Source organism: Phocoena sinus, chromosome 16, assembly GCF_008692025.1.
Source record: "Phocoena sinus isolate mPhoSin1 chromosome 16, mPhoSin1.pri, whole genome shotgun sequence".
Lineage (NCBI taxonomy): Eukaryota > Metazoa > Chordata > Mammalia > Artiodactyla > Phocoenidae > Phocoena > Phocoena sinus.
Window position 1 is genome coordinate 26850158 of NC_045778.1, and position 24687 is coordinate 26874844.

At 38.1% G+C, this 24687-nt stretch overlaps 1 protein-coding gene across 2 annotated transcripts in view; it reads left to right on the forward strand.

Moving 5' to 3' along the window:
- The window catches only part of LOC116741484 (voltage-dependent anion-selective channel protein 2), an 88271-nt gene that overhangs the window by 20135 nt on the left and 43449 nt on the right, over positions 1-24687 (forward strand). The window contains exons 3-6 of one of the 2 annotated variants that reach the window (XM_032608101.1): positions 13150-13245; positions 17081-17198; positions 22235-22385; positions 22558-24160. In XM_032608101.1, the coding sequence (XP_032463992.1) occupies positions 13150-13245; positions 17081-17198; positions 22235-22385; positions 22558-22862 (670 nt within the window). In that variant the 3' untranslated portion in view covers positions 22863-24160. Of the gene's footprint in view, positions 1-13149; positions 13246-17080; positions 17199-22234; positions 22386-22557; positions 24161-24687 lie in introns of those variants that run through there. The other variant, XM_032608100.1, reaches the window with a different exon arrangement.

Below are 24687 nucleotides of genomic sequence, written 5' to 3' on the forward strand. Positions count from 1 at the left end.
TTTCCTCAACATAATAAAGGCCATATATGACCAACCCACAACCAACATCCTCCTCAATGGTGAAAAACTGAAACCATTCCCAGTAAGATCAGGAACAAGACAAGGTTGCCCACTCTCACCACTCTTATTCAACATAGTTTTGGAAGTTCTAGCCACAGCAATCAGAGAAGAAAAAGAAATAAAAGGAATCCAAATCGGAAAAGAAGAAGTAAAGCTGTCACTGTTTGCAGATGACATGGTACTCTACATAGAGAATCCTAAAGATGCTACCAGAAAACTACTAGAGCTAATCAATGAATTTGGTAAAGTAGCAGGATACAAAATTAATGCACAGAAATCTCTGGCATTCTTATACACTAGTGATGAAAAATCTGAAAGTGAAATTAAGAAAACACTCCCATTTACCATTGCAACGAAAGGAATAAAATATCTAGGAGTAAACCTACCTAAGGAGACAAAAGACCTGTATGCAGAAAACTATAAGACACTGATGAAAGAAATTAAAGATGATACAAAAAGATGGAGAGATATATCATATTCTTGGATTGGAAGAATCAACATTGTGGAAATGACTCTACTACCCAAAGCAATGTACAGATTCAGTGCAATCCCTATCAAACTACCACTGGCATTTTTCACAGAACTAGAAAAAAAATTTTCACGATTTGTATGGAAACACAAAAGACCCCGAATAGCCAAAGCAATCTTGAGGACGAAAAACAGAGCTGGAGGAATCAGGCTCCCTGACTTCAGACTATACTACAAAGCTACAGTAATCAATACAGTATGGTACTGGCACAAAAACAGAAATATAGAGCAATGGAACAGGATAGAAAGCCCAGAGGTAAACCCACACACATATGGTCACCTTATCTTTGATAAAGGAGGCAAGAATATACAGTGGAGAAAAGTCAGCCTCTTCAGTAAGTGGTGCTGGGAAAACCGGACGGGTACATGTAGAAGTATGAAATTAGAACCCTCCCTAACACCATACACAAAAATAAACTCAAAATGGATTAAAGACCTAAATGTAAGGCCAGACACTATCAAACTCTTAGAGGAAAACATAGGCAGAACACTCTATGACATAAATCACAGCAAGATCCTTTTTGACCCACCTCCTAGAGAAATGGAAATAGAAACAAAAATAAACAAATGGGACCTAATGAAACTTAAAAGCTTTTGCACAGCAAAAGAAATCATAAACAAGACGAAAAGACAGTCCTCAAAATGGGAGAAAATATTTGCAAATGAAGCAACTGACAAAGGATTAATCTCCAAGATTTACAAGCAGCTCATGCAGCTCAATAACAAAGAAGCAAACAACCCAATCCAAAAACGGGCAGAAGACCTAAATAGACGTTTCTCCAAAGAAGCTATACATATTGCCAACAAACACATGAAAGAATGCTCAACATCGTTGATCATTAGAGAAATGCAAATCAAAACTACAATGAGATACCATCTTACACCGGTCAGAATGGCCATCATCAAAAAATCTAGAAACAATAAATCCTGGAGAGGGTGTGGAGAAAAGGGAACCCTCTTGCACTGTTGGTGGGAATGTAAATTGATACAACCACTATGGAGAACAGTATGGAGGTTCCTTAAAAAACTACAAATGGAACTACCATACGACCCAGCAATCCCACTACTGGGCATATACCCTGAGAAAACCATAATTCAAAAAGAGTCATGTACCAGAATGTTCATTGCAGCTCTATTTCCAATAGCCACGACATGGAAGCAACCTAAGTGCCCATCAACAGATGAATGGATAAAGGAGATGTGGCACGTATATACAATGGAATATTACTCACCCATAAAAAGAAACGAAATTGAGTTATTTGTAGTGAGGTGGATGGACCTAGAGTCTGTCATACAGAGTGAAGTAAGTCAGAAAGAGAAAAACAAATACTGTATGCTAACACATATATATGGAATCTAAGAAGAAAAAAAAAAAGGTCATGAAGAACCTAGGGGTAAGATGGGAATAAAGACACAGACCTACTAGAACATGGACTTGAGGATATGGAGAGGGGGAAAGGTAAGCTGTGACAAAGTGAGAGAGTGGCATGGACATATATACACTACCAAACGTAAAATAGATAGCTAGTGGGAAGTAGCCGCATAGCACAGGGAGATCAGCTAGGTGGTTTGTGACAGCCTAGAGGGGTGGGATAGGGAGGATGGGAGGGAGGGAGACGCAAGAGGGAAGAGATATGGAAACATATGTATGTGTATAACTGATTCATTTTGTTATAAAGCAGAAACTAAGACACCATTGTAAAGCAATTATACTCCAGTAAAGATGTTTAAAAAATAAAAACAAAACGTTTTACTCTTCTGAAAGTGCCTTATAGTATATGGGTTTTTTTTAAAATGAAATGAATTAAAATGTCCATGTTAAGATGGCAGGATGACATATATATAACATTTTATTCTCTCTCGAGCCCTGACTAAAAGTATAGTAAAGAAGTTGTGTTTGTTTGTTGGTCTTAAGTTGTAAACTTACAAGGAAGGGGTAGATAAGAGAGGAGAAAACAGCCATACATTTTTGGGAGTTTGAAAGCAGATGGGTGAGGGACTTCCCTGGTGGTCCAGTGGTTAATGCTCCGCACTGCAATGCAGGGGGCCTGGGTTCCATCCCTGGTCAGGGAACTAGATCCCATATGCTACAAAAAAAAGATCCCGCATGCTGCAACTAAGACCCGGCACAGCCAAATAAATAAATGAATATTAAAAAAAAAAAAGGAAAAGCAGATGGGTGAGTGGCAACTAGCAGAGCTAAAGTAACCTAATTCTAAAGCAGCAGTTGGGAAAACTGAGAACCAACCCAAACTATCTTGAAGATTTCTCAAAGCTCTGGATACTGTGGGTGAAAGGGTGGTGCTAAAATAAGAAAGCTGTTTAAGAAGCTGTTAGATTCCTATATCTCCTTCCCTGTTCTATCGTACACAGTTTTTCCAGCAGAAGACCCTAAGGAAGTAAGGAAGACAGCATGTGGATATCTGATGAAAGAGTACTCTAGGCAGAGGAAACAGCAAGGTGCAGGAATCCTGAATTGGTAGTAGGCTTAGCATGTTTAAGGAACAGCAAGAGAGAGATGGAGAGAACAGTTAGAGGTGAGATCTGAGAGGAGACAGGAGTCCAGATTTTGTAGGTACTTGTAGACAATTGTAAGGACTTTAGCTTTCATTCTAAGTGAAAAGGGAAGCCATTGGAAAGCATTTAGGAGAAGAGTAGAGCGATCTAACTTCCATTTTAAAAGGTCAGTCTAATTGTTATTAATAGAATAGCTCAGTGGTGGGGATGGGAAAGTAGAGGTTAGTTAAATTATTGAATTTGTCTAGGCAAAGATGGGGTGGATTGGATGAAAAGAGTAGTGGTACATACGTGTGTGTGTGTAGATATACATATATGTATATATATGTGTGTATGTATGTATGTACATACAGGCAACAAGATTTGCTTATGGATTTGCATGTAAGGTGTAAGAGAAAGAGAATTCAAGGATTATTTCAAGATTTTTTTTTTAAATTAATTTATTTATTCTGGGTTGTGTTGGGTCTTTGTTTCTGTGTGAGGGCTTTCTCTAGTCGTGGCAAGCGGGGGCCACTATTCATCGCGGTGTGTGGGCCTCTCACTATCACGGCCTCTCTTGTCGCGGAGCACAGGCTCCAGACGCGCAGGCTCAGTAGTTGTGGCTCACGGGCCTAGTTGCTCCGCGGCATGTGGGATCTTCCCAGACCAGGGCTCAAACCCGTGTCCCCTGCATTAGCAGGCAGATTCTCAACCACTGCACCACCAGGGAAGCCCTATTCCAACATTTTTGACTTGATCATCTGGAATGATAGAGTTGCCCTTTATAGAGGTGGGAAGACTGTGGAAAGACCTGACTTGAAGAGAAAAGTAAGGGTTTGGTTTTACACATGTCAAGTTTGAAGTATCTTTTACACCAAATCAGAAGTCAAGTCAGAGATGGAAAGATGAGTTAGTGTTCAGAGAGATCTTGGCTGAAATTTGGGAGTTACAAGTGTAGATAAAGCCATGATATTAGATAATGTCTACTAGGAAGTGAGTTTAGAAGGGAAAAGAATATTGAAGATTGAGCCCAGGAACAGGTATAATGTTTAGAGGTCAGAAAAGTAAGGCAAAACTAGTAAAGAAGACGACTGAGGAAGTCAGGGCAGAGAGAGTGAGAGAGTATTATGGAAGCCAAGTTAAAAAAAATTTTTAAGAAGACAGGAATAAATTATAATTAGCTGTGTCAAATGCTGCTGAGGGGTCAAGTAAGATGAGGATAATTGACCGTTGACTTTGACAAGAGTTAATAAGGGCAAAAGCCTGATTATAATGGGTTCAAGAGAGAATGTGAGACTGGAATTTACCTAAAGGTGTATCTCCACAAATATGAAACAGCATATGGACCGAGTTATTCATTGTGGCATTAATTGTAATAATTATAAATATTGGAAATAATCTAAATGCTTATCCATGGAAAACTGGTTGAATACACTGTGGTACACCTACACAATAGAGTACTATTTAATCGTAGAAAAGAATGAGGAAGATTTCTATGAACTGATGTGAAATGGTTTGTAGGAAAAACTCAGTAGCTGTGAAGCACCATGAGCATCCCGATCATGGTTTCTAAATACCAATCTGTACTAAAGGAACAGACCAGGGCTCCTTAGAGAAAGGAAAGGGTAGCATGTGGATATCTGATGAAAGAGTACTCTAGGCAGAGGAAACAAGTCTGGGGCATGGTAAGCATAAAATTAGCCTGAAATAGATTTTGTGCCATAAAGCAAGGAAGTAGAAACCTATCAAAAGAACATATGAGCTGGTTTTAAGGGGCTCTCATTGATCAAATTAGGACAATTGGAACATCAAAAAGCATAATAAGGGCTTCCCTGGTGGCTCAGTGGTTGAGAATCTGCCTGCTAATGCAGGGGACACGGTTTCAAGCCCTGGTCTGGGAAAATCCTACATGCCGCGGAGCAACTAGGCCCGTGAGCCACAACTACTGAGCCTGCGCGTCTGGAGCCTGTGCTCCGCAACAAGAGAGGCCGTGATAGTGAGAGGCCCACGCACCGCGATGAAGAGTGGCCCCTGCTTGCCACAACTAGAGAAAGCCCTTGCACAGAAACGAAGACCCAACACAGCCAAAAATAAATAAATTTTTTAAAAAAAGCATAATGATGGTAATGGATTATAATATACTGAGTAAGAAAAAGAATCTATGAACCCATAGTGATAAACAAAACAAACAAAAAATGGTTGACTGAGAGGGGAAGTTCTTCAAGGGAATTATAAGGGAAGTTGAAGAGCCATAACCAGGCTCAGTACATGAACTTTAATTGAATCCTCAATCAAGAAAAAAAAAATACTGCTATAAAGGACATTTTAGGGACAGTTAGGAAAATTTGAATATGGATGGCATATTAAATGATACAGTTTAACACTAAATCGGTGTTACAATTTCCTGGGTGTAATAGTGTATTGGGTTATGAAGAGGGTATCCTTGTTCTTAGGAGATACATGTTGAAGTATTTAGAGGAGAAGTGTCATAATGTCTGCAACTTATTTTGGGAAGGGTTTAGTCTCCTCCAAGAGTGTGTATGTGTATTTAGGTTTGTATAGAAAGAGGGAAGTAAAGCAAATATGGGAAAATGTTAATTATTGTAAACAATTGATAGATTTAAGTGAAGAATATAAAGTGTTTATCTTTCAGCTTTTCTTTTGTTATGATCAGAATTTTTCAAAGTAAAAAAATTGGGTAAAGCAATGAGAGAGGGGAAGAGAATGGGAAGAGAGAAATTGGAAACAATCAAGTCTTACAAGCCCTTAAAAGTTTTTCTATAAGGGCAACAGAGAAATGGAGTTGTATTGAAGAAAGGAGGAAAAGATATGGAGTCTCCAGGGTTTTGTTTTGGATGGGCTATATTATATAGCATGATTGTTGTACTGATGGTAGGAATGACCCAATTTAGAGGGAAGGAGATACTGTTAGAGGAAAGAGAGGGTATAATTGATGGAAAAATATCCTTGAGTAGATGAAAAGGGGTAGGATCTAGTGGGTGGGAGAGGCTGGTCTTAGGCACAGGGTCTATTAATTCATAACAGAGGGTAAGACAGAAAATATGGGAACAGATATAAGGTTGCTAGATGTGATGTAAAGCATGAGGAAGTCCTCTGATGATTGTTTTTATTTCCTCTGAAAACAGGGATTTAGAAGAGAGAGAAGGTCGGAGGTTTGAGGAGAAAGGATGAAGTGTAAAATAGTCATCTATGAGAGTGAATAGGCTTGTGTGATGTAGTAGCAGCACTAAAGACCTCCTTGAGGTTAATAGTCATGTTGATATTGTGTGTTTTTACCAGCCTCACTCAACTGCACAGATACAGTTATAGAATATGTAGATAATTGGATTTAAGTGGGCTTTAAGTTTTGCTAGGCAATGCAATGAAGGAAAAAGAGGAAAGGGAGTGATTATAATGACTAACTGTGGACATAGGTAGATAAGGAGGGACAGGGGGATATGAGGTAGGTGAAGGACTGTGAAAGTGTTATAAGATCTATGGATTTGGGGTCTCAGAATTATTGAAGTTGGAGTACTAGAAGGAATAAGATGGAAAGACAAGAGGTGTTGGTTAGTATAGAATTCTTGGCGTTGAGATTATGAAGAAAAATCTTGATAATGACGAGATCCAGTTTATAACCGTGGATGGTGTGTCGCTGAAGTAGAGTAAAAGACAAGGTCATAGGAGGAGAAGTAAAAAGAGGAGTGAGAAGGATATGTACCACAACAGGAGAAGTTTTGGAGAGTGACAGTGAACCAAAACCTAAAATCTCAAGAAATCAGAGAATGGATGCTAAGGTTCTATAGATGACTATGAAAGGCATAATGGGAAAAAAGAGGGAAATGATTGATCGTGAGGATTTTATTTTAAAGTGTACAATTCAGTGGTTTTTAGTATATTTACAAAGGTGTGCAACCATCACCACTAATTCCAGAACGTTTTCAACACCCCAAATAGACTCATATCCATTATCAGTCACACCCCATTTCCCTCCTCCCTCGAGACCCTGGCAACCACAGTCTACTTTCTGTTTCTATTTCTATGGATTTGTCTATTCTGGACATTTCATATAAATGGCCATTACAACATGAGGCCTTATTTTGTGTCTGGCTTCTTTCATTTAGCATAATGCTTTTAAGATTCATCCATATAAGTAGCATGTATCAGTACTTCATTCCTTTTTATTACAGAATATTATTTCATTGTTTGGACGTACTACATTTAGCTTATCCATTCATTAGTTGATGAAGGTTTGAGTTGTGTCCACTTTTTGGCTACTATTAATAATGCTGCTATGAACATTCATATACAAAGTTTTGTATAGACATATGTTTTCAATTTGCAGTGGGGGTTTGAAACCAAATTTTGCCTAACGAGTCTACAGTTCCACCAGCTACAAAGCCCCATGCTCTTATGTAAACTTTATTCACAGGAGAATGGTAGCAGGTGCTGTCAGCATTCCTCCTATATCCCCTCAGATCTCTTTTCCATTTTCTTGCACACTTATACTTCCAGCATCCAGCAATTGTATGTCTTTGTTGGAGAACTGCTCTTGGGCTGCTGGAATACACTTTACCTGCTTAAAAAGAGAGCCAAACATACTTGGAAATTTACATCCCTTCAGCTGCAGCCCTTAACCAATAACTGATGAGGTGGGGTATAAATATTTCATTTCTCTTTGCCCTAATTAAGACAACTTTTAGGTTGGACGTACACTGTCTCCCAGATCCCTTGCAGGATTGAGCCAAAGTTACCCTTGCCTGAGTTTACCACAGGGCTTGGCTTGATGTCTCACTCTTGCCTTGCTTCCTTGCCTTCCTGATCTCATTTCCCTACTACCCTATATTTTCCCTTGGGAACATTTCTAATAACTTTCACAGTGATCTTTGTTTCAGAGTCTGCTTCTGAAGCTTACTTGACACAATTCCAAGAGCTTCAGCAGATCATAAACAAAAAATTAGGAGATAGAGATGCTTCTAGAGGCAGGCCCACTTATATGTGAGGAAGGATAGCTAATAGAGAAAACAGAAGCACTGTAAAAAGCACACATAAATAATGGAAAAACCACATTAATCTGGGGCTTCAATGCCTTTCATTTCTCAGTAGTTTCTGAGGTCATTACCATGTCCAGTGTAATAATCAGTGTTCACAGTGATGACTCTGAATTATGAAAGAAAATTAAATTCTATCCAGAAAAAAAAGGCATAACATGTATAATGCATTTTAGAAAGCATTGCATCAGAATAAATATGAGATATTGAAAACACATTTGACAATTTCCTTACAACACTTCACTAAAAAAGAAACAAGAAAAAGTGGGGGTGGGGGCCCCCAATAATCCCATGAAGGCAGAAGCAGTGATAATACTGAAAATTTGGAAAGTAGAAAGCTAAGTGTCTCTTGTGAGGTTGGGAGTGGGGACTAGTGGTGCCCAAGAGGTGAGTTTATTTGTACTGCAGTACTCCAGAAAAACTCTCAAAACAGGAGGCATCAAACATCTCTCAAGACTGGGTATAGATAGGAGCTAAATATGGGAGAACTGGTTGAAAATCAATTTAAGACCTGTTCTACTGCAACAGAAGACAGGTGGTTTGTTCTCCAGAGTAGTTGAATGTGAGGGACTCTGGACTCTGGGACACCATGCCCAGATGAGAACAAAGGTGCCTGTTTTCGTTGTATTTTCTGTGATTAACTGATTTAATGTAATTAACTTGGTTAACTGTAAATCTAGATCACAGAGACTTCCAGCTCCCTTCCTTAAGTAACCAGACTTAACTTCCCAGCCCCAGTCTTCCAAGCAGGAGAACAGATTCCTCTCCTTGGAAAACTTGCACAAGAGAAAAGGACTATAGATAATGTGGTAGGAGAGATATCCCTATCTCATCAACTAGACCTCTGTTCTATCCCAGTGAAACCCATACTTCACAACCTCAGTCCATGCACACAGAGCATCACATTATTATTTTTTTTTTAGTACTTCCCTGTCAAATATGAACGGTCAGTCAAGAATCACCAGACATTTGAGGAAAACAGATCAATGCAAATAGAAAAAAAGCAAACTGGGAAACACAAAATAGGGAGCAGAAGAACACTTCAAAAAAAAATAACCATTCATATACTCACAGATAAGAGATATTGCATTCTATGAGACAGTAACAGTAGACTATGAAAAAGGAAAATTCAGAGAAAACTTTTGAAAAATAAGAAATGAAAGTAGAAATTTAAAATCCAGCAGGATGGGCTTCCCTGGAGGCGCAGTGGTTGAGAGTCTGCCTGCCAATGCAGGGGACATGGGTTCGAGCCCTGGTCTGGGAAGATACCACATGCCGCCAAGCAACTGGGCCTGTGAGCCACAGTTACTGAGCCTGCGCATCTGGAACCTGTGCCCCGCAACAAGAGAGGCCGCGATAGTGAGAGGCCCACGCACCACGATGAGGAGTGGCCCCCATTCACCGCAACTAGAGAAAGCCCTCACACAGAAACGAAGACCCAACACGGCCAAAAATAAATTAAAAAAAAAAAATCCATTAGGATAATTGGAACATGGATTTGATGAAATTGCCCAGCATGTAGAGCAGAGATCAGAAGTAGAGGAGAAAAAGTAAGATGAATCCAATTGTCCCAGCAGTGGAAAAAATAGGGGTTTTAGGAAGCACATAGAGAAAATGAAGAGGAAGATATTATCTAAGCTATAATAAAAGGAAATTTCTCAGAGTCAAAGAATGTGACTTCCTAGATTGAAAGAGCACCCAGTACAAGAAATGAAAAATTTCAGAACACTAGGTATAGACAGAAGATCCTAAAAGCTTCTTAAGAGACAAAACAAATAACACACACAAAGATTGGAAATCCAAACAGCATCACACTTCTTAGCAACCGTGGAAGTGAGATGACAATGGAATAAATGCCTCTAACATTCTGAGACAAAATAATGTCTAACCTAAAATGTTCTGCCTAGGCAAACTACCAAATAGACATAAGGCTAGACCCAAGGGTATTTTAAAATTTGCAAGTCTCAAAAAAATTTACTCTCCAACCCCACAGCTACTAGAATTGCTAAAATGAAAAAAATTGCTAATGACAAGGCCTGACGAGGATTCAGAGCAACTGATGCTCTCATACTATGCTGGTAGAAATGCAAAATGGTACAACTGCTTTGAAAACAGTTTGATAGTTTCTTAAGTTAAACATAAACTTAACATAGGACTCAACAGTTTCATTCCTAGGTATTTACCCAAGAAAAATGAAAATATACGTCCATGCAAAGACCTGTATGTGGTCTTTATTCATAATCACCCAAACCTGGAAATAGCCCAGAATACGCATCAACCTGTGAATGGATACGGAAATTGTAGACAAAGAATAGATAAAGAATTAATTGTACATGCAATAACTTGGATGCATCTGAAACATATTATGCTGAGTGAAAATAGCCAGATACAAAAGGTATTTGGACAAATACTGTGTGATTGCATATATATATATATTCCTATAGGAATCAGAAATCAGATCAGTGGTAGCCCCACAGCTGGAAGTGAGGAAGGGAATTGACTACAAAGGGACACAAGGGAACTTTTTGGAGTGATGAAAATGTTGTCTTTATTGCGGTGGTGATTACGTGACTGAATGTGTTTGTCAAAACTCTTTGAACTGTATAGCTAAAAATGGTGAATTTTTCTGTTTGTAAATTAAACCTCAGTAAATCTGACATAAAAAAACAAGTTTATCGTCCATCCCTCCTCTGAGAAAATAATTCAAGGATACACTACATCAAAACTAAGGAGTAAACTGAGAAAGAGGAGGACATGGGATTCAGGAAACAGAGGATCCAATATAGAAAAGAGAAATTCCCAAGATGAGGGTTAAGTTTTATTCCAAGAAATAGCCATGCAAGAGGGACTAGAAAATGCAGCCTTTCTAAAGAAGGAGCTCTAGGAGAGATTTCTCCAAAGGAAACATTGAAATTGATAGAATAGTCTGAAGATGAATTGGCACACAAGAAACAGAACAAACTTTTTTTATTAGCTCTGGAGAATTGTAAGAAGTTGTACGAGAAAGGGATTTAATCTTTACGTTTCATTGTCTTAGCTATGAACTATACTTAAACATTTCCATCAAGTAAAAGCCAAAAATTATTTTAAACAAAATTATGAAATTATATTGAGAGCATGGGAGAGAAAAAGAGAGTGTGTTTATGTGTATAAATGTGTTTTTGTGTGTGTGACTAGAAGATATAACGTCAAATAAAACAGAAGAATGAAAGTGACTGCCTCTGGAGAGCAAGAATTAGGTTTAGGCTGGGGGTGGGGCAGAAAACTTACTTTTACCATAAACACTGTAAAACTATTTAAAATATATACATATGCACATGTACACATACATATATAGGTTTTTTTAATGTTCATTTAAAAAGTTAAAATTTTTAGAAGTCATTGAAAGGGATCTTTTATCTGAAAATTTCTATTATGTGAAATAACCCTTTCCCCCATAATGCCAGATAAATAAGGCAGCAATAGATTAAAAATTCACAAGAGGAGTCTTTATTTTCTGAGGTAATAGGTAAAAGATGAGTCCCTGAATGAAGACGATTGACTCTCTTCAGTTACTCTGAATAAGGTTTGGAGTAGACTGTTAATACCTTTCAGACTTCATGTCTTCTTTTTAAAAATACCTTTATTTCCTTAGTTATAAAATGAACATGCCATTGTATAAAAATTTTTAGTGTAAATTTACAAAGAATAAAAATAAAACTATCAATAATCTTACCACCCAGAGATGACCTATTTGGACTAATTCATTTCCGTCTCCTCCCTTCCACCACTCTCCTCCTTCTTTTCTTCCTCCTCCTCCTTTTCTCCTTTTCCTTCCTTCTTCTTCCTTCTTTTTCTTCATCTTCTTCTCCCTGCCCCCTTCTTTCTTTCTTTTTAATTGGGAATGTGACATGTCTTTTACTAGTGGGTAATCACAGGAGCTGTAGATTTGGTGAGGAAAGACAACAATGGAAAAGATAGAAGTAAACAAATATAAAACAAAGGAGGGGGCTTCCTTGGTGGTGCAGTGGTTGAGAGTCTGCCTGCCGATGCAGGGGACACGGGTTTGTGCCCCGGTCCGGGAAGATCCCACATGCCGCGGAGCGGCTGGGCCTGTGAGCCATGGCCGCTGAGCCTGTGCTCCGCAACGGGAGAGGCTACAACAGTGAGAGGCCTGCATACAGAAGAAAAAAAAAAACAAAAAAACAAAGGGCAGAGAGAGAAAGAAAGGAGTAAAACAAAATAAAAACTCTGTTTACTTGCTTGAAAACAAAATATACTAAAAAAAAGAGTAGTTGAGTTCAAGCCCTGACTGTCTGGATCCTGAAATGAGCACACCATTTAAGAAGTGAGCCTTTTCCCCCCTGTCTTTTGGGGGCAGTCCTGTATACAGGTCTGCCATGTTATGGGAAAGGAGAAAAAAGTTATTTCTTTACAGAGAACCATGACTGGGAATCACAAACAACAAAGAGGTCCTGGTAAATGAGGTACTTTATGAAACAGTTTTTTTCCCCAGGTTCTCCAGATATCATCTTCTAAAAGAGGTAGAAGTTAAAGAAAACAGGGACTTCCGTGGTGGCGCAGTGGTTAAGAATCTGCCTGAAAGTGCAGGGAACATGGGTTCGATCCCTGGTCCAGGAAGATCCCACATGCCGTGGAGCAACTAAGTCTGTGCTCCACAACTACTGAGCCTGCGCTCTAGAGCCCGCGAGCCACAACTACTGAGCCTGCGTGCTACAACGACTGAAGCCTGCGTGCCTAGAGCCGGTGCTGCGCAACAAGAGAAGCCACCGCAATGAGAAGCCCGCGCACCGTAACAAAGAGTAGCCCCCACTTGCTGCAACTAGAGAAAGCCTGCCTGCATGCAGCAACGAAGACCCAACACAGCCAAAAATTAGTTAATTAATTAATTTTAAAAAAGTTAAAGAAAACAATTTTAAGGTCATTATTAGCAGAGTATCTTACGGACAGGGTGGTGCCGTTTACATACATATACTTCTTGTCAGTCCAAAATTTTAATTTTTTTCTGTTCCAGCGTTCCTAGAATTCCATGGGCCTTTGCCATGACAGAAGTATGTGGCATGATTCTGTGCTATATTTGGCTCCTGGTTCTTCTTCTTCACAAGCACAGGTACCTGTCTTATTCCATTAAAAGACTGAAAGTGTTTTGACTGTCTTATGCAAAGGTCATCAAACCTTGTTTCTTCCTTTGCTGTTTCCTTGTTACTTTCCTTCTCTAGTCATTGTGACATTATAATTACTGACATAGGAAAATGTTTGGGTTTGATCAACAAAAGAGTCAGCCTGAGGTTAGTACCTACATATTTAGTAATATTCTGAAGGTATTTTGCAGGGAAGGATTAGAGATGGCGATATTCAGCCATGGGCCAACCACGACAATCTAAGTCTAGCCTTGCCTTTCTTTGGAAACAAATCGGAAATGTCACTTTCTATAGAAGGCTAGAAACTCCTCCAAGGGACAGTCTTTGGTCAGTTGTTTGGGTGGAAGAAATTATTCTCTGCTTGGAGGAGGCGCATTAAAAAAGAGGTCATTTTGCACACCGTGCACATCTAGCAAGTGTAGTTTACTTCAGATGGTATAGAAAATTGCTGAATAGGGAAGGTGCTTCTTTTGTGCTTTCACAAGAGATATAAAGGGAAGAAGTTTTTTGCATTAAAAAAAAGGAGAGAAGCATAAGAGGAGGCTACTTTCCTATTTTAATGAGGGGAAATTATTTAAGTAAAAAATAAGCATAGTGTGGAATCTAAAGAGTAATACAAATGAATTTATTTACAAAAGAAAAGCAGACTCACAGACATAGAAAACAAACTTACGGTTACCAAAGGGGAAGTAGAGGGGGGAGGGATAAATTAGGAGTATGAGATTAACAGAGACATACTACTGTATGTAAAATAGACAAACAACAAGGATTTACTGTATAGAAGGGAACTATATTCAGTATCTTATAATAACCTATATTGGAAAAGAATCTGGAATATATATGTGTGTATATATATAAATATGTATATAACTGTATCACTTTGCTGTACACCTGAAACTAACACAATATTGTAAATCAACCATTCTTCAACTAAAAAAACAAAGGCATAGTGAAGAAAAAAAAGATCTGATAAAGTTGTGGGTCTGCTATCCATTGTCTTTGGACACTGAAGAGGAATAGGGACACTTTCGTGAATTTTTTATTCTTTCTCCTCACCAGGGAATGGTTGAGGTAAACTACAGTGATGAGCTTTAGGTCCTAAGCAGCAGTTATTTCAGTGCTTTGAAGGTGAAAAGAAGCATTGATGATTGCTATTCTTGTCACACTTTTAGGCCATATTGTACTTCATTCTCTCTCACTTTGCAACAATATTTATAAGTGGATTGCTTAAAACCAGAGGTGGTTTAAAAACACATGTATCTGGGCTTCCCTGGTGGCGCAGTGGTTGAGAGTCCACCTGCCAATGCAGGGGACATGGGTTCGTGCCCTGGTCCAGGAAGATCCCACGTGCTGCAGAGCGGCTGGGCCCGTGAGCCATGGCTGCTGAGCCTGCGCGTCCGGAGCCTGTGCTCCACAACGGGAGAGGCCGCAACAGTGAGAGGCCCGCATACTGCAAAAAAACCAAAAAAAACCCCACATGTATCACTGCTGCTTTCTGGTTTAACTTTGCCTCACAAGACCCTGTAGATTTGAATTTATCCACTCTTCAGAACAAGAAAGAGTTTACCTTATATAGGAAACCTTGGTAGGTTTAGCAAAGTGTAGCAGTGACCAGCTAAATGCAAGTTTTGATGTTGAATTAGTCAAAGTGTTTCTCAAAGTGTGGTCTTTGTAGCACTTTCTAGAATCACCTGGGCTCTTGTTAAAATTCAGATTCCATGTTGTCTTCCTCAAAAAGCTCACAAAATGATGGCGTGGAAAAAAGAAGGCAGAGACTTTTGCTCTGGACTTTCCACCATATGGTAAGAAGATTCACCATAAATCCTGTGTTAAGAAAGGATTGCATCACTGAACTTGCAGGAAGAAAGGAAAATCTCCAAGAGCCCCAAACACACAAACACATGAAAAAGAAAACACAGAAAAAATAATCTGTGGTGTACAATCAGAGGAATGAGTAAGCATCTCTGAAAAAGCATTCCACTGGTTGTGATGCCAGAGCTAAGATAAGGAGACTAAGCCTTAGGTATGTAACGAAGTTGAACGGCTGATACCAAGACTCCCAGATTAAGCTGTGGATTTTGGAATGGGCTAGAGTGTTCTCAAGTCAGTAGTGCTAACTGGGTCTCAGAAGAAACGAATTTAATTCTTCTCTGGATGAAAGTATATTTAATTTAGGCTCTTGTGTTTTCCCAAAATATTGGAGAGCAGGGCTATTAAGAAAGGTGAGAAGTGGTAGAATCCTCCTGCTTTGAGTTTGGGACCCTTTCCATTCAGTGTTACTTTTTCTCTTTCTTACCTTCTTTTCTTCTTTTTTTACATTACCACTGCTACACTCTAGAACTGGTAGTGAACCAGAAATGAAAGAAACCCTGCAAGGACTGAAACCTAGCTTGAAATAATTTCAGTTTCTAAAATTGCATTAAGGTGACCCCAGATTGTTAAAGCCCATAACCACTTGCCAAAAGAGATATCAAATCTCTCTTTGGGAAGATAATATAGGCCTAAATTTAATTCTAAAATTTTTTATATACAATATCTGGCACTCAAGTAAATAACTAATAAAGGGGTACATAAGTATGTAAGAGAATATGATCAAAATTTAAGAGAAACAATAAATAATGGAATAGACCCACTGTGGATCCAGAAAATGGAGGTACCAGATACAGATTTTAAAGTAACTCTGCTGACTGTGTTCAAGATAATTTTAACAGAGAATGAAATGGAAACTCTAGAAGTAAACACATTTTTTAAAATCCCTGAAATTGAGAATTCAGTAATGAGTATGACATCAGGTTGAATCCAGCAGAAGAGAGAATTAATGAATCAGAAGATAATTTGAAGAAAAATTTTTTTAAAGATAGAAAATAGATGAAATGTTTGGGGACACTGAGGGGATAGCCTGAAGGTTTACCATATAGATAATTAGAGTTCCTTGAGGAGAGGAGAAAGAAAATAAAACAGAAGTATATTTGAAGTGAAAAAAATTAAAAAATAATAAAATGCAGATTCCTGAGCTCCATCCCAGGTGTACACACTGAAGTTTGAAACTTACCTAACCTTGTATTGAGTACTTTTTTTTGAGGGTGGGAGGAGCATTTCAAAAATGTTTAAGTAAAGTCTCTGTACTTAAGAATCATATAGTCTGTTTTGGTTTAAGACATTAAAAAAAATTGTTAGAGATATACTTAATGTAAAACTTAGTATTAAAAAAACCAGTATTTTATAGCTTAAATTTAAGAGATATTAAAGAATGTTTATTATATAATTACTGTCAACCAATTTACAGTGTCATTAATGAGCAAAAAAATTCCCTAGAATCACATATTTAACTTTACTTCTCATTAAATAAGTTATGACAATATATGAGTAATAAAACTAACACTAAGCTAAGAGTCAGTCTAGGTACTATCTTACTTGTCTCTTGCATAACTCTTACTTTCTCTTAGCCATATTTTCTTAACAGTGAAATGATGCTCTTAGGTCTGCACTGTCCAGCATGGCCGGTGCTAGCCACATGTGGCTAAATTTAATTTAGTGAAAATGAAATAAAATTAAAATTCAGTTCCTCACTTGTACATTTCAAATGCTCAAGAGCCACGTGTATATAGCTTATTGGACAGTGCAGTTATAGTCCATTTCCACCGTCCTGTTGGACAGTGCTTCAGATGGTCTCTAAGATTTCTGTCCTCTTCAAAGAATCTAATGGTTTTCCTGCTTGTTCTCCCTTTAAGTAAACACTAGATGCCTGAGGTATTTTGGTTTGTTTTCTTCTGATCTTTCTCCCTTTTTGGTCACTGTTCACAGGTCAATACTTCTGCGAAGGCTTTGTAGTCTGATGGGCACTGTATTCTTGCTTCGCTGCTTTACCATGTTTGTGACCTCCCTCTCCGTGCCAGGACAGCACCTACAGTGCACTGGAAAGGTAGCCTACTGTCTTCTTTATCATTCTATCCTCTTATTCTTGGTGTGTTGATGGCACCATATACGAACTAAGGCTAAGGCTTTGCTTTTAACATTAAAATGTGCTTTTCAGCATTTTCAGTATCTGTAATGAACCTCTAGAAATAATTTGGTAAAAATCTTAAGCCAGAATCTACCTTCCTGTTACTTCTATCCATTGATACTAACTAGTTCAATGCTGTAGAGCTATAGAAAAAAAGTAACTTTCTATTATCATTTTCCCTTTCTCACCATCCTCAACATCTTTAGTTCCTCATATGACGTAACTCTGGCCCCTTCACTGTCCTCATCACTCTTTAAAAAGTGTTGCAATTGGACCATATTCCATTTAAAATGTAGTACCCACTACTCTAAACTTTACTCTTTCTGAGATATATTTAAATAATGGCTAACTTTTGTTTTTGTTTTATACTTTGTTGCTTGTTTTGGTATACTGTAGACATACCTTCTCTTCTGGTTAAATTGAGAGATGATAGATTATGCAGATGGGAACAAAAAAAACAGGGTAATGAATTACTGTAAAAAGTAAAATGTTTAAAAACCCTGAAGATCACCTGTGCTTTATATATAAAATTGGCTGTTGTGACTCATTAAATTTGGACAAGAGAATTTATTAGCCTACTTTTCTAAGCCTCCATGCTTTAGTTATGTGTTCCCAAATATTCAAATGATGTATTAACACCTTTGTTATTTTAATGTTGTTTGTAAAGTGTAAAACAAAATTAAGTGTCTGTTTTTCTACTGCAATATAAGTAGCTGAAATACCTGCAAGGGAAAATTAAGCAGCCAAAGGAGATCAGGAACTAAAAATACAGTCCTGAGCTGCAGAGTGACCAAACTTTCCCCAGGTATAAGGAGACTGACTAGTAAGAAAGGAGGAACGGTTAATGACATTTAGGATTTAGTGTAAAGGAAATGTTTTATTTTTAAGATAAAAGCTGTTTTTGTTTCTTCTTTTTTTCTTTTCCAAAAAGGGAAAGTACTTCTTTCTAGTTACAGTCATATAAACTTACTGTAAAAATTCAAATTTTATAGAAATACATAAATTAAAAAGTAAAGTCTCACAAAATTCCCACTTCTTTCACCCCACCCCATAAATAATACTGTTAATAGTTGTGTATATACCACATGGACTATTTTTAACCATGCTTACATATTCATACAAGTTTATATAGATAGATACTTTTTAAACAGAAAATAAGATTATATTGCAAACATTATACTTTAGCTTATATTTCATTTAATAGTATGTTTACTTTCTTCTGAAGAGATACGTATAGCTATACCTCATCCTTTTTAATAGCTGCAGAGTATTCCATTGTACAATTTACCAGTCTCCAAATGATGTACATTTAAGTTATTTTCAAATCTTACTATTTATAAACAATGCTGTCATAAACATCCTTGTACATTTATGGTTTTTCACTTGTTTAATCGTCTTAAGATAAATTCCTGGAAGTGGAGTTAGGAAATTAAAGAACATACACACTGAAAATTGTGATACATATTGCTCACATTTTCACGAGGAAAGACTAGTTTTTCACTACTATCACCACTATGTGCATGTCAGTTTTCCCATCACCATGCCAGCACAATTTTTGGAGTCACTGCCATTCTGATTAATGAAAGATGATATCTGAGACTTTTATGGTCTTATATTTTAAATTTAAGTCTTTAATCTGTCGACTGAAATAAAAATGCACAATGTGAGAGCTGTGAGTTTATTTCGAGACTTACTGAGGACTATAGCCCAGGAGACAGCTTCTCAGTTAGCTCTGAGGAACTACGCTGAACACGTAAAGGGGAAGGTTAGCATATATGTGATCTTGGGGAAGGTGTACGTGTAATCAAGCCACACATCTTGGTAGAAGGTTGCTGCTAGTCGTGAGGAACAAATGTCTTAGTTAATGATTTTAGTGCTTTTCTAAGTATGGGAAGATGCAAGAAATTGGGTTCATAAAATTTTCTCCTGAAAAAATCTAACTATCCTGAAGGCCTTTTCTGTCAGTTTTCACAGAGCATAGAGTGCCTTATTCCTGACTGTGTCCTGAAGTCTTTTCAGGGTATGTTGAAGGTCAGCGACTGCAGTGGCTAATGACTTAATTCTTGTAGAACCAGGTGGCAAGTAACATTCTTTAGTTAGCAAATCTATTGAATTTCTATGCATGGTGTGAAGGAGGGATAGAACAGTTACCCCCAATTATTGTAGTATGCTAATTGATTAGAAGAGATTTAAGAAGAAATACGTAAGCTTATTATAATGAAAAGAGATTTCCTGTAGCTGAGGATTTGATTGTGGATCAGCCACTAAAGAGGAAAATATATGTGCGTAGGGCTGCAACATGTGCTACAAAAATAAATTAGGGACTTCCCTGGTGGTGCAGTGGTTAAGAACCCGCCTGCCAATGCAAGGGACACGGGTTCAAGCCCTGATCTGGGAAGATCCCACATGCTGCAGAGCAACTAAGTCCGTGCGCCACAACTACTGAGCCTGTGTGCTACAACTACTGAGCCTGCACACCTAAAGCCCGTGCTCTGCAACAAGAGAAGCCACTGCAATGAGAAGTCCGCGCACCGCAACGAAGAGTAGCTCCCACTCCCTGCAACTAGAGGAAGCCCATGTGCAGCAACGAAGACCCATCACGCCAAAAATAATAAATAAAATAAATTTATAAAAAATAAATAAATAGGGCTTCCCTGGTGGCGCAGTGGTTGAGAGTCCGCCTGCCGATGCAGGGGACACGGGTTCGTGCCCCGGTCTGGGAGGATCCCACATGCCGCGGAGCGGCTGGGCCCGTGAGCCATGGCCGCTGAGCCTGCGCGTCCGGAGCCTGTCCTCCGCAACGGGAGAGGCCACAACAGTGAGAGGCCCGCGTAACGCATAAAAAAAAAATAAATAAATAAATAAATAAATAAATAAATAAATAAATAAATAAATTAGATACCATCCCACTATAGTATGGACAGCCCTTTTTGTGTCTCTAATGACTGTTTTTTATTATCAGTTAGTTTTATGTGGACATATTTATTCAAATCTGCCCTAAATACTGTTAATTGCTTTGAATTATAATATAACCTACTTACTGACCTGTATTTGCAGCAGTCATTAAAATTAGATAGTTAAGGTGATATTAACTAGCAATCAAATCCCTTACAGTGAACTCCGTAGGGCATTTTCATTGTAATAAAGTAATTGCTTGAAATCTCACTCCCAGAAGTAGTAGGTTTGGAGACAGAACCAAGAACATGCCTGTTTTTGAAATTAGACAATGGAACCACCTTAAGAAAAGAAACACTTAGAGCAAATTTCTCATCAAAGTGTCTAAATTCATTCTGTTGTGCTGTGTTTCAATTTTTATTTTTCTGAAAGGATATTTGGGACATTTTAAGCTTGGAAAGGATGGGGAGACTTGAGTAATTGGGCTTTCCTTTTTTCTGTGATACAGTATTTTTTTTTTAATTTTTACTGGAGTATAGTTGATTTACAGTGTTGTGTAATTATTGCTTTCTTTTGCATGGCATCACTTGTTTCCTGTCCTTGGCTGAGACATTTTCCTAGCAATCTCTGTTCTTCTCTGCCTGATTTTTTACTTTCACGAGTGTAGCATCTCTAACCGTATTCTCATTAGAGGTCATGGAAAGAACCAAACCATGTATATTTTAGTACCTTCCCTTTCCTTTTCTCTAATAATGAATTTCTCTCCCTACCATCAACTGAGGCAGAAAGGGAAAACCTGGGTAGTGTATAATCAGGTGAGATTTCTAATGAAATAGTGATTCTAATAAGATTGTTTCTTTTGTTCTTTAAGACATAGGGCTTTGGAATTGGATGCCCTGTGTTCACATCCTTATTACGTTACTTACTAGCTGTGTGACCTCTTATTATTACGTTACTTACTAGCTGTGTGACCTCTCTAAAGCCAGTTTCCTCATCTGCACAGTTGAATCAGTTCATAGGATTTTTGTGGAAATTAAATGCAATGACATAAAAGCATATAGCAGCATGCTGCACGTAGTAAATGCACATAAAATTGCAGCAGTTTTTTATATTATTATGTGTTAAATGCCTTTTTTAAAAAAGTGACCATTGCTCAAACTCTTCCTCAAAATGGATTGCTTTTTTAAGTTTATGCGTGGGAGTTGGGATTAGGTTTGGCTACTAATAACAGGAACTTCGCTGTGGCTGTAGTTTAATAAACGAGCAATGATTTATTCTCTCTCATAAGTCTGAAAGTAGGTACTCCATCCAGGTCAAGTGTGATAAATTTATGGAGCCATCAAAAATCCATGATTCTTCTGTCTTTCTGCTCTCCTGTCCTAACACTTGGCTTGCATCCTCAAAGCCACTTTGTGGTGTAAGATGACTGCTAGAGCTTTAGCTATCATGTCTGAGTTGTAGGCTAGAAGAAGGAAAGGTAGAAAAGACTTCCTCCAAGCTGTTGTCTCTTTCGTTTATAAGTAGCATTCCCAGAAATCTTTTACACTTCCACTTACATTTTATTGTACAGAACTTACTCACGTAGCGACACCTAGCTGCAAGGGAGGGTGGGAAATGCAATGTTTTAGTTCAGTTCATTGCCTCTTCAAATAAATTTTAGATTCTATTACCAGTGAAGAAGGGAGAGTGGATATTGAATGGTAGCCATTGTCGCTGTCATAGCCTGTTTCTTATTGACAAGAACAGCCAAGCAAATACTACTGTATTATAGGGTATAAAACTTGGAAATAGTTTTGTGTTGTAGTAACCTTTTCATTATAAAGGAACTCCAAGTAGAGAAGTTTGAATTGCATTGATTTCATTAAATTACCAAAATAGTTCTGAGTACAGCCAAGCTTTGACCACCCATTCTTGGTGTCTGGAATTAATTAGACTGGGAGTCTGGTTGCTTTTGCTTAGATCTTATTTCTAAGTCATTCAGCCTTTGAATTTCAATGGGAGTGGTAGGAGCCTCTGCTGCCCTAAGCATTTGAAGCACTAATTCTTAGCTTTCCTTATAGGTATATGGCAGTGTATGGGAGAAATTACACCGGGCCTTTGCCATTTGGAGTGGCTTTGGTATGACCCTAACTGGCGTTCACACTTGTGGAGATTACATGTTCAGTGGCCACACAGTCGTCCTAACTATGCTGAATTTCTTTGTCACTGAATGTAAGTATCTTTAGTGCTTCTATGCATATCAAATGACTAGCTGCAGAGGAGGCTGTGGGAAGGGCATCAGATTCTGTGAAGAATGGGAGAAACAGGCTGATGGAAGAAGCATATGACTGAGAAACACTGGAAGAAGTGTGGTTTTAAAATGATCTTTCTGTCCTTTTCCCAGATACACCAAGAAGCTGGAATTTCTTGCACACTTTATCCTGGGTTCTCAACCTCTTTGGAATCTTCTTCATTTTGGCTGCCCATGAACATTATTCCATTGATGTGTTTATTGCCTTTTATATCACAACGAGACTCTTTTTGTACTACCATACTCTAGCCAATACCAGAGCATATCAGCAGAGTAGGAGAGCAAGAATTTGGTTTCCCATGTTTTCTTTTTTTGAATGCAATGTTAATGGTACAGTCCCAAATGAATATTGTTGGCCATTTTCAAAACCAGCAATAATGAAAAGACTAATTGGATGAAGACTGTCTTTGTAATGTGTTCATGATTAAATATACAGTCGTTGTTGAAAGTGAGTAACTTTGCTTTCTCCCCCTAGGTTGTTCCTGGATGTCTTGCTTTTTGGCCTGTATGTTGACAAAGTAAAGTTCCCTGTCCTGAGCCAGGCTGTGATTATAGCAAGCAAGAAAGAATAATTAAGAGTCCTTAGGTATCTGTTTGAACAGAAAGCTTAAGTAGATGTCTTCTGCCCCTTCTCTTTAGGCAGACTTAATGTTATGATTGAAGTTAGTCTCTTACCTTTACCTGTTGAGCTTAAGCAAATCAACTTAAGCAATTTGCTGGTTGAAAGATTTTTTAAAAAATTTCCAGTAGGACTCTAGTCAAGAAATAATAATAATAATTTTTTAAGCTCCTTATTTTCTTCAAACGAAAAACCCCTACCAAGTGAGCAGTACTTGTTTTTTGAACTAATCTCTGTGTCTTTCTAAAAAACGCAACTCTGGAAAGTGATCCTTTTTACTAACAAATTAATTTTTGCCTTCTGAACCATCCTTAAGAAAAGTATACTGAATATACCAGGATCCCTGAAACAAGAAGAGAATGAAAGGGGCCATACATAAGGTGACAGAGTACAAATATAGTGCTGGTATTTTTCACCAAAATCAACAAAAGGTGCAGTTCCTATTTTGTTCTGAGGGTTCAGTATGATCATCAGTAAGTATGCATGAAGGGAAGATGGCTGCATCCATAAAAATAAAATCGGCTTGATTTTAGTGATGAAAGTACCTGGAATAACTTTGTACTATGACTATTAGCTAGACAGATGACAGCCCAATTTTATGCTTTTTAATGGTGTTATTTAATGAGCAAAATAATGGAGTGTTTTATCAGATGTTAAAGTTCTGTGTCCTTAAGTAGGGAGGTATGCATGCAAATTTTTCTCTTTCAGAAGTTTATAACAGGTTGCAGGCATTGTGTAACTTTTTGGTTTTTGAAATTTCTCATTCTTGGCCATCAGAACTAAGCCATCTCAGACATATTTGGATATGAAAAGGTTTTGTTGTTTTTTATTTTTAAAACAATTGTGTACATACATTCTTTCTATTTAGTTTTAATTTGGCAGTCAGGAGTGATATAACTTAGTTGCTGTTTACAACACTAGAAATTTAGTACCTTAAGTAATTTGACCTCTGTGATTACATTTGTCACTTTACTTTTAATGATTTTGTACAGTAGTTTTGAGAGTAGGTTGGTTCTAGAATTAGACTTTGAACCCCAGCTGATGCGCTTAGCCACTTGGAATATTAACTGTGTAGCTTTTACATTCTGTTTTTTTTTTTTTTTTTTTTTTTTTTTGCGGTATGCGGGCCTCTCACTGTTGTGGCCTCTCCCGTTGCGGAGCACAGGCTCCGGACGCGCAGGCTCAGCGGCCATGGCTCACGGGCCCATCCGCTCCGCGGCATGTGGGATCTTCCCGGACCGGGGCAGGAACCGGCGTCCCCTGCATTGGCAGGCGGACTCTCAACCACTGCGCCACCAGGGAAGCCCCTACATTCTGTTTTAAAACAAGGAGTTAAAAAGGTGCTGGCATATTGAGGTCTAAAATTAGGCCACTTAGCAGAAACCTGCTCCTTAAATGGTGAAATATTTTATTTTTGCACTTTGAGTCATATTCCTACCCCATATAAGCTACAGAGGAGCCTGAATGGATTGGGCAGGAAACAAATATAATGCAAACAAGTTGCAGCTAGTGCTGAGTGATCCCAATTTGGGTGTACTCTGAACATTATTTTTTATTTTTCACTTGAGAAAATGGCACAAGGCAATTTAAGTTTTATTATGCTT